The sequence below is a fragment of the Coenobita brevimanus genome, chromosome 57 (assembly GCF_032717465.1).
Source record: "Coenobita brevimanus isolate Jiangsu-jjx chromosome 57, ASM3271746v2, whole genome shotgun sequence".
Lineage (NCBI taxonomy): Eukaryota > Metazoa > Arthropoda > Malacostraca > Decapoda > Coenobitidae > Coenobita > Coenobita brevimanus.
In genome coordinates, this window is record NC_137010.1 from 27,986,141 (window position 1) to 27,999,844 (window position 13,704).

Here is a 13,704-nt window from a genome sequence, read left to right on the forward strand (position 1 = left end):
TCAACCCCAGCTGCTTTCCCATTTTTCAGACGTTTAACAGTGTTCTTCATCTGGGCGGGTGGCACATTTCCTATCACTGCATTCCTTTTCTGCACACCCCCAAAACCAATCATGTTTATAGCCACTCTGCCCTCTCTATTCCCATTCATAAGGCTTTCATAATATTCTTTCCATCTGGTCCTTACTTCATCCCCATGGGTTAAAAATCTACCACTTACATCCTTCACACTTTCACATTTCTTTCCACTGTCACTTCTATGTTTCCACACCTCATTCCAGAATAACTTCCTATTTTCAGAGTAATCTGCATTCATTTTTCTTCCTAGATCACTAGTCTTCACTAGTCTCTTTATGTGCTTCTTGCTCTCAATATACTCAGTTCTTAATTCAACTGAACCCCTGACCTGTGATCACTCTAGCCATCTTCCTCTTTTCCTCCACTGCTCTCTTAACCTCTTCATCCCACCATGCCACACCTTTCTTCTTTGTTGTTACTCTTGCAACACCACACGCCGCTTTAGCATTCCTAACGAAACAATCCCTCTATGCATTCCACAAGCTGTCCAGATCCATTTCATTCCAATTCACTGATTCTAACTCCTCCCCTACTTTGGTCCTGTATTCATCTGCCATTTCTTTGATTCTCAGCTTCTCGACTTTCAATCTTTCTCCCTGACTGCTCCTTTCTCTCCAGGTCCACCTCACTCCTCTCCGTTTGATCTTGCATACCACAATCATATGATCTGACAGACCTCCACATCGTCCTCTCACAGCCCTCGTATCAGCAGCCATTCCCAGCATTGACCACTCTACAAGCACATAATCAATCAGGCTCCTTTCAACATGATCCTCATTCCCTCTATTCCATGTATATATATGTAAATCTTTGTGTTTGAAATATGAATTACTAATGCACAACCTCCTTTCCTGACACATATCCTTGGGTCACTTTCCATTAGTATTTTCTCCTGGCACTCCATTACAACCTATTATGTCATCCTCAGGACCAGTGCCTACTTTTCCATTCATATCACCCATCACGATCACTTTATAGCTCCTGGGCATTTCTCCCAGTGTTTGATCCAGCTCATCCCAAAAACCTGTCTTTTTTTTTCTTATGGAAGTAATATTATTCTTTCAAATCAGACCAGAGCTATATTCCATTTCTTCCATATTCCCCTTCTTTTCAACCTCCTCTATTCTATACCCAACCCTCTCCTCCACCACACTTACATTCTTATGGCAGTAATCAATCTTCTTCTTGATCTCCTGAACATGGGTTATATTATCATTCATGGCATCCCTCTGTGCAGCAACCTTGCCCAGCTGCTTGTGGGCTCCGATGTGGTACAGTAGAATAATACCATCAAGCAGGTGAAGGAGAGACTCCTGGGTGTCCTTGCACTGCCCCACTCCCCTGCCTGGCTTCACGCCACTTGCCCCGGAGGTCAGACTGACATGTCGCGCGTCCTTCCCCTCAGAGGACTCACCTGCGCCCAATGAATTGCCAAGCACTGCACCTGTGTTGGGGGATCACATGAATATTTTGTGAGTTTGAGCTTTTTTTTTAAATTACAGATATACATTCATAAAGTATATTTTAATTATTAGATTTAGCAAGCTTACTACTTGTTTACTTACTGTACTTATCAAGCATTTTATTTTTTACAGATCTGACTTTCGTGCTGATAAATTAGTTACTGTCTTAGGAAAGTGATCCATTACATATGTGCTGGGAGGTAGTGTACTGGTGTTCAAGATATAAACTAGATACTGGTACAGTACAATAACATATATGGGTGTCTATCTATCTATTGCCACATGCCTTGATCCCTTATATGGGATGGCCACAAACAAATCATCTCCACATCACCCTGTCTTCACTGCCCTGCTCCCAATTCACACCCCCTCCCTCATATATCTCTCCACTCCATCCCTCCATCTCATCCTTGGCCTTCACCTCCCTCTCTCCCCCTCCACTTCACTCACATACACTTTCCTCATCAGTCTCTCACTCTCCATCCTCTCCACATGGCCAAACCACCTCACTGTGTTTTCTCCTAACGTTGCCTATCACACTCACATCGACACCACAGTGCTCCTTCACATCCTCATTTGTCAGTCTGTCTCTCCATGTGACTCCACAGGCTCTTCTCAAGTAAGTCATTTCCTCCATTCTCACTCTTCACTTGTTCCTCCAACAACGTCCAAGCTTCACTTCCATATGTCAGAGTTGGTATCGCAAAACTGTCATGTAATAACTGTTTCACTTCCATGCTCACTTCCCTGCTTCTTATCACTGCCTTCAAGGAACCAGCAACCTTTCTTAATTGTACTCTTTCAAGCACTTCACCCTCTAAACTTCCATCCTTACTCATCACACTACCCGGGTACTTAAACGTACTCACATTTTCCATTTCCTCATCATCCAACCTCACTGTACATTCACTGACTTCACCTCTCTCGAAGACCATAACTTTACCCTTCCCTACATTCACCTTTAGATTCCGTTTCTTACACACTCACCCAAACTCATCCACCAAGTCTAACAGCTCCCCTTGGTCTTCACTTAACAACACAGTATCATCTGCAAACAACAGTACAGGGAGTTTCCGAATGCTGCCCTCTCTCATTAGGGCCACTTCAACATCCACTTCCCTACCTTGTATCTCTTTTATAACCACATACATATACAGATTGAATAACCATGGAGACATGACACATCCCTGTTTCAACCCAACCTTCAAATAGAAAAACTCACTCAGTTCACTATCCATATGCACTGCAGCCTTAGAACCCTCATACATACTCTTCACAGCATTCTACAACTTCCCATCTACTCCATATATTCTTAATACTTTCCACAATCCTTGTCTATCCACTATATCACAAGATTTCTTCAAATCTATGAAGGCTGCATACAACTTCTTTCCCTTCTCTAGAAACTTTTCCACTGAAGATCTAAGAATGAATATCTGATCTACACAACCTCTTCCCTTCCTAAAGCCTCCCTGTTCTTCTTCAACTAATTCTTCTGTTATTTCCCTAACTCTGTCGATAAGTATCCTACCGTATACTTTTCCTATTAAACTAAGACAAATGCCCCTAAGATTACCACACACTTCTTTTTCCCCTTTCCCTTTGCACAAGGGAATAAGTATACCTGACTTCCAATCCTCCGGGACTCGACCTTCCTCCCAGGCCAATCTCCACATCTTCCACATCCATTCTACTACTATCTCTCCCCCATGCATCAGCATTTCACCACACACTCCATTAATTCCTGGGGCTTTCCCCAGTTTGACTTTCTTCATTGCTTCCACAACTTCCATCCTACTGATTTCTTCCTGTCATCTCACATCCCTCCTTCTCCCAGCCATTCCCCAGCCACTCATACTCGCATTACTTTCATTCTCTATGTTCAATAATTCATTAATGTGTTCTCTCTATCTGCTCACTTTTTCTCCCATCTCAACTAGTACTCTACCATTTTCATCTTTCACTCTCTTACTAACTTCTTTGGCACCCTGTCTGACTCTCTTTACCTCTTTCCAGAAAATTTTCTTTCATTCCCTCCACTTGACACTCAAATTCCTTCCAAATTCCTCATCCACTCTCTTCTTACTCTTACTAATCTTTCCACCTCTTTTCCTTTCTATATATAACTTTCTCTTCCATCTCATCCATTCATTATATGCTTTCTTCTTTTGTGCCACAGCCTGTCTCACCACTTCATTTCACCATGCTGTTCCTTGCACCCCCTTTCATCTTCTCTTCAACCCACACACCACCTCACATGCTGCACATATTTCTTCTGTGAATATCTTGCACACACCTTCCGCGTCCTCCATCTGCTCCAATACATATTTACCCTATCATTCCTCCACTTCTCTCTTATATTCTGCCTTTTTCTCATCCTCTTGTAACCTTTCCACTCTCCTGGTGTCTACTCCTTCCTCCCGTCCTTCCCTTCTTCTATTTCTCCATTTTACTTGGACCTTGATTCTGACCACCACCAGGTGGTGATGTACAGTAGCAAAAGCAAGATAATTTCAGTACTGTACTGTAATGTTAAAAAGAAACTAGCTTTGTGTGTTTATAAGGTTCTAGAAGGGTGTAGTTCTTAAGGAAGAACTACATACTGTATGTGTACATGGACAATCTGAAGTGGAAACTGAAATGGTATGCTGATGACATATTTAATGCAACACTATCTTACAAATTTACAATACACAGCAAAATGCTCTTTCAAACTGTGTGATGCTGGCTCTGGTGTTCAAAAAAGAAACTGTTGTTATTATTGTATTACTCCAGTCTGTCTGGGCAGGCAGACCCATGATCCACAGGCAAACTACCACCCCTACAGGGCTGTCCTGTGTATTGAACTGATGTTCCCCTGCGGCAGATTCCGCCTTGCCACATAAGGTACACGGAGGGATGTGGAAGTTTAGTTCTGGATGGACACTATATTTGCATCTCTCTGCCCAGATCAAAGGGGCATCATAGTAGGGTCCACATCACTCTGTTATTTGGTTGGATGTGTCACCCACCACTGTAAATGATTACCTTGGTTACACAAAACCATTAGGACTGTCACTCAGTGTACAGCCAAATGAACCTGAAAGAAGAGTAATAAAAAGAGGCAAAAAGGAAAGACGGATGTCAGGAAGGGAGGGGGGTAAACGCAGAAAACAAATAATAATGGTGAAGGAAGAAATAGGCGGCATTACACCACGTGAGTGGATGATGACCAACACCACCTACCACCAGAATGAAACAGTAAAAGGGGATGTAACTCTTTGCAAATCTATCTACTTATTGCCAGACGTCACAATCCCGTAAGGGGTGGCCATTTGACTTTGAGTTATTTGTTTTACGGGGAGGGGCACTAACCCTCCACCAATTCACTTGTTGACACGTAGGGAACATGTATGGCTTGGTTATATGGTTACCACCCAGCGTTGTAAATGGTTTCCTGGCTTACAGGAAACCATTTGGCTTGTCACTCAATGTAAAGTCACCTGTAAAGGAAAGAAAAGCAATAAGAAGTGACAGGAAAGATGGGAGAAATAAGAATAAAGGAGGGCAGGCACAGAAAAAGAATAATAAAGGTTAAGGAAGAAGCAGGCAGCACTACATCAAGTGAGTGGATGATGGTCGCCACCACCTACCAAATGCAAAGTTGAAATTACAAGAAGCTTAAGACTGTCACATTTTGCAGAAACTGCTTAAGGTTATTTTTTTCTGATGACTTGTAGTGCTGGGTGGTCAAGTCAGGAAACCTTTGATACATTCTGACAATACACCACCCTAAAGTGCTGCAGAAAGATGAAACATCCAGCTCATGACTCATTTTAATAATGTACTGTGTTAAGGGGCTATTTCATGTTTTTCTTGAGATATTGTGTGTTAAGTGTGGTGCTGATGGATAAACAAGCCGTGATGCTGTAACCAACCTGAAGTGGAGGGCTGGCCCAAATCCATCTCTGTGACTCCGCTGCTTGCAGCTGTAGCATTGTCAATATCCAGCATCATCTGAAGTCATGCAAAGAATAACTTAACTCCACCGATGTAAATTACTTAACCCTTTTACCACAAGAGGTCCCCCCCAAATGAATAAACTAACTAGCTGTAGCAAGAATAAAACTACACTCAACCCCCTGCTATCATGCGTTCAGCTATCACGCTTATCTGCTATCACGCACACATCAAATGCACAACCATACATGCTATCACGCACCCCAAGACCGCTATCACGCGTCGAGTTTGAAGAGGGGCTAAGCAAAACTTATTCACATGGCACTTCATACGAGGTTTGCAGAGGATACGATGGTTAATCGGAACGGTAATGTGGTAAAATTCCCGATAATAGCACGAGCATTTGGAATGCATCTGAACGGTTTCCTGCCGAGGACACGACGGGCAAAACAGTGACCAAAACCCATTCGGCTCGAAAGAATATATCGTACTACAGCATTGAAATTTAGCCTAACACTGAATACTTATTAATATTGTATTTTAGAATAAATATCAATCGTTTTGAAACCCTTATAAAGAGTTAATATTTCTTATGCCGAAAAAACTGTGATGTTGATAAAGTAATCACGTGTTTACAACTGAGACGGGGCTCTGACGACAGTGTGAGGAACGTGTGTGATAGCGTCCAAGTTTTGTTCCACTTAAATGTTCCTCAGTCATTCCTGATATAAGGTATCATGTGATACCCCCTTTAGCTGTGGACACTAAAGAAATGGAGACAGCCAAAGAGATCTGGTGGCAACTAAGCCACTCCCAAGCCTCGGAACCCATCAAACCACCCAAGCCGTAATCCTTATAAAAGTTTGATGGCCTTTTATGTTGTTTATTTATTCATTATACTGTTTTTATTAATATAATAATGCTTTATTTCATGTAAGAGGAGAGATTGGCAGGAAATCGTAGGCATAAAGTGGTTAAAAGTTAGAAAAATGGGCCACCGAAAAACCAATTAGAAATCCTCCCATTGATTGTTCAGTTCAGCTATCACGCGTGTTTCCTGTGACCAATTAGGCGCGATAACAGGGGGTTGAGTGTATAAAAAAGGCACCAAACTGAAGGTGATAATGGAGGCGACTTCTGGTCTTGTAAGTCTGCCCTAAGCCAAATAAAACAGTCTCATGGTAGTAAAAATTATACAGTCATTATACCAGAGATGTTAAAAGCTGTACACAAAGATTATGACTTCAGCAATCTTGGAGTAACATCCAAAGCTATTCTTCCTAACATTCACATCATAAATGTCCATTTTGCAATAAATTAGCTCAATAGTTTTTTTTTTTTTCTAATCCAATAAAGATCCTTAACTCCTTCCAGCTCACCTGATTGCCAAATGTACAGTAGTTACATTGAAGGGTGGATCTGACTAGTAACCAAGAAGACCCATTCCTTCCTCCTAAGTAGGACTTACTGTGTTTCATGCAACCACAACTTAGTATTCCTGTTGAAGGAGTGACTAAATTCCACCACACAGAAACAAACCAACAATGGTGGTACAGGTGCATACATTAAAACTCTGCATTAAGATAAATAATGGGACAATAAGGAATGATTTTCTAAGTCTTCAGAGCCCAACAAACTTTTCAAATGTTAAATTAGTTTCATAAATTTCCAACTATAAAATTAATTAATAGTACTGTCTGCAACTGTACATAAATCAGTTAACATTTCATTGTGTGTACTATTTTACTGCCAACCAAAGTAATGTAAATCAACATACTACAAAGTCAAGTCACTACTGGGTATGCGGTAATCCACAATTTATTCGAAGTGCTATAGGGGATGTTGAGATTGTATTGTAGTTTTTGTGTGTGTGTGTGGGGGGGGGGGGACTTCAATCATCATGTGGGTGAAGCAGCTCAAGGATATGAAGGGGTACATGGGGGATGCCCATATGGTACGAGGAATGTGGAAAGGGAAACGATACTCAAATTTGGAGAGGCAATGAACATAATTGTGTTCAAAACACATTTTGGAAAATGATAGCAAATTGATTTTTTTTTTTTAAATGCAAGAAAGAAGGACCCAAAGGCTCAGTGCCTGCAAACCATTCCTTCCAAGAAAAAAACAATACAAAAGAGAGCCAAACTCAAGATCCATTCATTTCGAGAAGCCTGGACACAATGCGTTTGAAAGACTGGAGATCATAGCTAGCAGGAAATACAAACAGAGGGAGAGAGTTCCAGAGCTGACTTGTTGCATAAATGAAGGCCTGGGAGTAATGGTTAACTCTTACATTAGAGAGCTGGACAGAAAAGGGATGAGAGTTTGTTGCTAGATGGCACCTGTCGTAGAGGTGGAAGGATGCAAGCAGACAGTTCAGAGGAGCAGTGACCACTGAAGTAGTGATAGAAAAGAAATAAATATGCAACAGTGCAGCAAAGAGACAGAGGTTGAAGTGAGCCAGTAAGAGAAGGAGAGTTAGAGACAAAAAGCCTTTGACTCCACCCTACTCAGAAGAGCTGTATATGGGGAGCCTCCCCATGCATGAGAGTTGTACTCCACACAGGGGCGAATAAAACCTGTGTATAAAGTCAACAACTGTGCAGGGGGAAGGAAGGTACGGAGCCGGCTTAGCACATCCAATCTCTTGGAAGCAGATTTTACTAGAGTTGTAATATGAGCTTTCCAAGATAAGTCCCGAGTGAATGAAACCCCAAGCATGTTCAAGGATGATGCAGGATTAAGCTGAATATTATTAAACATTAGTGGGTACTCCTGTGGAATATTGTGTCGGGTTGACAGGTATGAAAACTGAGTTTCTGATGCATTAAAAACAACAAGATTATTTTTAACCTAGTCAGAGATATGAGCCAAGTCAGACATTAGGTGTGCTATAGCCTCATCCCTTGTTAGTTGAAGTACCTGCTGAGATGGACGTTGCGAGAACCAAATGGAAAGGAGAAGGGTAGAATCATCAGCGTATGAGTGGATAGGGTTAGATGTACAACTTAGAAGGTCATTGGTGAATAAAAGGATGAAAGTTGGTGATAGGACAGAGCCCTGAGGAACACCACTGTTGACAGATCTAAGAGAAGAACGATGGCCATCAACAACAGAGGCTATAGAAGGACCAGATAGGAAGCTATAGATGAAGGCACAGATAGAAGGATAGAAACCGTAAGAGGGCAGTTTGGAAATTAAAGGTCTATGCCAGACTCTATCAAAAGCCTCTGAGATGTCAAGTGCAATGGTAAAGCTTTCGCCAAAGGCCCGAAAGAAGGATGACCAGGAGTCTGAAGTTACCATGGTCCACCTTGCCTCTTTCCAAAGGTCTGGTCTCTTCCACTGAACGTCACGAAGACAACGAATAACACTGAGGTAGTAATGTTTGTTGACAGACTGACCTTCTGGTGAGCATTTATGATGCACAACACCACAGCAGTAAAAAAAAAAATATCAACATGTGAGTGCATTTCACCTTGCTGTGGACCTATCATGCTTTTTTTGGCCGTGGCAACCCTCCATGGAAGGAATGTGTATTGTTGTGAGTAACTGATGGAAGGAGAATATAAGAAAGTATGGATCAGTTGGCTCAAGGATTGTGTGGGTAAGACTGAATGTTGGAATACAAATGTGGACGATTGTGCGAGTGTATGCGCCAACACAAGATCGTGCAAGCAGAGTGAGAGAAGTGTACTGGACAAATGTGGAAGTGTGCATGGAACAGTTTGAAAGGAATGAGAGAGTGTTTTTGATTGGTGATATGAATGGTAAAGTAGGGAATGTGAAGGTGGATGGAATAGTTGGTGAGTGTGGTGTGCCTGCTGAGACAGAGGAGAATGATAGTGCTTTAGTGGACATTTGTGCCGGGAGGGGGTTGGTGATTGCCACTACCCTCTTCAGGCACAAAATGATCCACAGGTATACACGGCAAGTGATGAGAAGGGTGGATGGTGAACTGAATGAAAGGAAGGCAATGATTGATTATGTGTGTGTGGATGAAAGGATGCGAAGATGTGTAATGGATGCAAGACCATAAAGAGGCTGGGGGAGTGGACTTTCTGACCACCACTCATTGGTGGCCAGAATCAAGGTCTGAGTAAAATGGAGAAATCGAAGAAAGGAAGGACAGGAGAAGGAGTAGATGCAAGGAGGATGAGAAAAAGGCAAAATAAAAGAGAGAAAGGGAGGAACGTTCGGGTAAATATGAGCTGGAGCAGATGGGGGAAGTGGAAGGTGTGTGCAAGATAACCACAGAAGAAATATGTGCAGCATGTGAGGTGGTGTGTGGGGTGAAGATAAGACGAAAGGGGATGCAAGGAACACCATGGTGAAATGAAGAGGTGAGACACGCTGTGGCACAAAAGAAAAAAGCATATAATGAATGGATGAGTAATAGAGGCGTGGAAGAACTTGAGAGGCAGAAGAGAGAGTTATATGTAGAAAGGAAGAGAGAGAGGTAAAAAAATTATTAAGAGTAAGAAGAGAGTGGATGAGGAATTTGGGAGGAATTTGAGTGTCAAGTGGAGGGAATGTAAGAAAATGTTCTGGAAAGAGGTAAAGAGAGTCAGACAGGGTGGCAATGAAGTTAGTAAGAGAGTGAAAGATAAATATGGCAGATTACTAGTTGAGAAGGGAGAAAAAGTGAGCAAATGGAGAGAACACATTAATAAATTGTTGAACATAGAGAATGAAAGTAATGCAAGTATAAGTGGCTGGGGAATGGCTGGGAGAAGGAGGGAGGTGAGATGACAGGAAGAAATCAGTAGGATGGAAGTTGTGGAAGCAATGAAGAAAGTCAAACTGGGGAAAGCCCCAGGTATTGATGGAGTGTGTGATGAAATGCTGAAGCATGGGGGAGAGATAGTAGTAGAATGGATGTGGAAGATGTGCAGATTGGCCTGGGAGGAAGGTAGAGTCCCTGAGGATTGGAAGTCAGGTATAATTATTCCCTTATACAAAGGGAAAGGGGAAAAAGAAGTGTGATGTAATCATAGGGGCATCTGTCTTCTTAGTGCAATAGGAAAAGTACACAGTAGGATACTTATTGACAGGGTTAGGGAAATAACAAAGGAATTAGTTGGAGAAGAACAGGGAGGCTTTAGGAAGGGATGAGGTTGTGTAGATCAGATATTCATTCTTAGATCTTTAGTGGAAAAGTTTCTAGAGAAGGGAAAGAAGTTGTATGCGGCCTTCATGGATTTGGTGAAAGCACATGACGGAGTGGATAGACAAGGACTGTGGAAAGTATTAAGAACATATGGAGTAGATGGGAAGTTGCTGAATGCTGTGAAGAGTATGTATGCGGGTGCTATGGCTGCAGTGCATGTGGATAGTGAATTGAGTGAGTTTTTCTATTTGAAGGCTGGGTTGAAACAGGGTTGTGTCATGTCTCTGTGGTTGTTCAGTCTGTACATGGATGGGGTTATAAAAGAGATACAAGGTAGGGAAGTGGATGTTGGAGTGGCCATAGTGAGACAGGGCAGTGTTTGGAAACTCCCTGTACTGTTGTTTGCAGATGATACTGTGTTGTTAAGTGAAGACCAAGGGGAGCTGCAAGGCTTGGTGGATGACTGGGAGAGTGGTAAGAAACGGAATCTGAAGGTGAATGTAGAGAAGTGTAAAGTTATGGTCTTCGAGAGAGGTGAAGTCAGTGAACGTACAGTGAGGTTGGATGATGAGGAAATGGAAAATGTGAGTACGTTTAAGTACTTGGGTAGTGTGATGAGTAAGGATGGCAGTTTGGAGGGTGAAGTGCTGGAAAGGGTACAGTAGGGAAGAAAGGTTGCTGGTTCCTTGAAAGCAGTGATAAGAAGCAGGGAAGTGAGCATGGAAGTGAAAAAGTTACTACATGACAGTATTGTGATACCAACTTTAACGTATGGAAGTGAAGCTTGGACGTTGCTGGAGGGACACAAGTCAAGAGTGAGAATGGTGGAAATGAGTTCTTTGAGAGGAGCCTGTGGAGTCACATGCAGAGACAGACTGATAAATGAGGATGTGAAAGAGCGCTCTGATGTCGATGTGATAGGAAGCGTTAGGAGAAACACACTGAGGTGGTTTGGCCACATGGAGAGGATGGAGAGTGAGAGACTGGTGAGAATGTATGTGAGTGAGGTGGAGGGGGAGAGAGGGAGGGGAAGGCCAAGGATGAGATGGAGGGATGGAGTGGAGAGATATATAAGGGAGGGGGTGTGAATTGGGAGCAGGGCAGTGAAATGGCGGGGGACAGAGTAATATGGAGGCGATATGTTTGTGGCCACCCCGTATGGGATTAAGGCGTCTGGTAATAGATAGATAGATAGATAGAACCCTGCACATTTCCACTGGGACGACTGTGCTTTGGTTTCTGGATGGTACCCATACACCCAAGTCTCATCTCCAGTGACAGCAATGTTCATCCAAGAGAAGAGATTATGACGAATGCGATGGAGCCCCTGCAGGGGATACCCAAAACTGACTTTGAAAAATGTTTCAGGCAGTGGAAAGAACACTAGGCTACGTGTGTCAAGTCAGAAGAGGCCTACTTTGAGGGGGATTAGCGTCCTAGCTCAACAGCTTACCTATTTATTTTTAGAGGCTAAAGTCAGATACTTTCTGAACAGACCTTGTATTCTGTTATTAAATGTAAGCAAAATGCACGGACCGATGTGAACAGAACCGAATGCTAGTGACTTGCTACGACTGCACAAAGGACAAAGGTTGGCACAGTCTGCGTGCATATTTAAGAAAACGTTACATTTTTTCCACAGAATGAGCTACAGGCATGCACACACATGCCAGTGCAAGGGCAACCAACAGAAACTGTTGCAAAGGCTCTGGTATGGCAACAAAGGCCAAAAACTCCATGACAAACTTAACATGCACCAACACCGAACGGCATACTCTCTTTGACTGAGGCGAAGCAGGCAGCAGCCTTTGTTTTGGTACGCATCATTGGTGGCCAGTGGGTGGCACAGAGCCATGCGCAGTTTAAAAACTTCAGTTTCCACATAACATCAATTTATGCAGTAAAAAATGGATAATGCCTTTAATCATTCAGATTTTTTTTTGTCAGATAATGCATGTCGGGTATTGCAGCATCACATAAACGGGGGATTTACTGTATTGTAATTGTTATGTTTCTAACAGCCAAAACTTTGCTACTTCTACAACATGAGTAATAAGTTGTGTTTGTATAAAACTGAATGAGCCTTGGTAATGTGGCAGGAATGTGTCTACTAATTAAAACTACCCTCCAGTCTGACTACACCTGTAGACCAACTGAGCTGAAAGAGGTTAAGGATATGCATTTGACTAGAAAAAAAAAAAAAAAACATACACACACACACACACACACATTATAACACATCACACTTCACATTGCTACGCTCTACCATACCTCTCACCTCCTATTGCATATACTGTTGGATTACTCTCTACTCACGTATGGCCACCTACGGTAGCCTATGCTAATTTAGATAATCAATCTTTGTTTATTTTTCAGAGCTTAAGAATGAACAAAATATGTATGAATAAACTAGCACATGGAAAGGCTTGAAGAAAATGGATTTGGCTCTGTTACACAAAACAAACAATTGAGGGATAACCATAATAATTTTTGGAAATACTATATAATATTTTTCAGAATTTTTACACCAAAAAAAGTTTATACAAAATTTGGGGCATTAGAGTATATTCCTGCAAAGTTTCATCAAAATCGGTTCGCACATCTAGGAGGAGTAGCTGAATAAACCTTGACAACACAAGGATCCATTATTATACAGTTTATTTTACGTCGACAATACAAGAGAATAGCAGTTAACTACAAAGAGCTTTCGATATGCAGTTTTCAACACTTCCATCACATCCAACACGTGACATCAATATAAAATGCACAATAGTAAAAGCCTCTTCCCTCTCTTCTGGAACACCCATACTAACACTAGCCATTGTACAGCTGCTGAAAACCATCCATCCATCCATCATCAAATCCTACATTGCCCCATGAGGAGCGTAAGAGCTCGGGACTAGGCAGTTGGTCCCGACATTTAAGATGAGCTGCTGAAAACAATTACTGAAAAAAGTTAATGTAAATTAACCTCAGGTTGGGAACTGAGAGAGAGAGAGAGAGAGAGAAGTAGCAGCTGTAAATGTGGGAAAGACAAAAGTTAAAGTTAATGGAGTGAACAGAGGCACATTGGTGGAGAGTAGTCAGCAGCTGTCTGCTGCATGCAGGAATGGAAC

At 42.1% G+C, this 13,704-nt stretch overlaps 1 protein-coding gene across 1 annotated transcript in view; it reads right to left on the reverse strand.

The window, feature by feature from the left end:
* The window catches only part of LOC145402123 (E3 ubiquitin-protein ligase RNF123-like), a 168,422-nt gene that overhangs the window by 84,262 nt on the left and 70,456 nt on the right, over positions 1–13,704 (reverse strand). Inside the window, exons 14-15 of the mRNA XM_080274240.1 lie at positions 5,457–5,535; positions 1,234–1,520 (exon numbers count right to left, since the gene is read on the reverse strand). Coding sequence (XP_080130366.1) covers positions 1,234–1,520; positions 5,457–5,535 — 366 coding nt within the window. The remainder of the gene's footprint in view (positions 1–1,233; positions 1,521–5,456; positions 5,536–13,704) is intronic.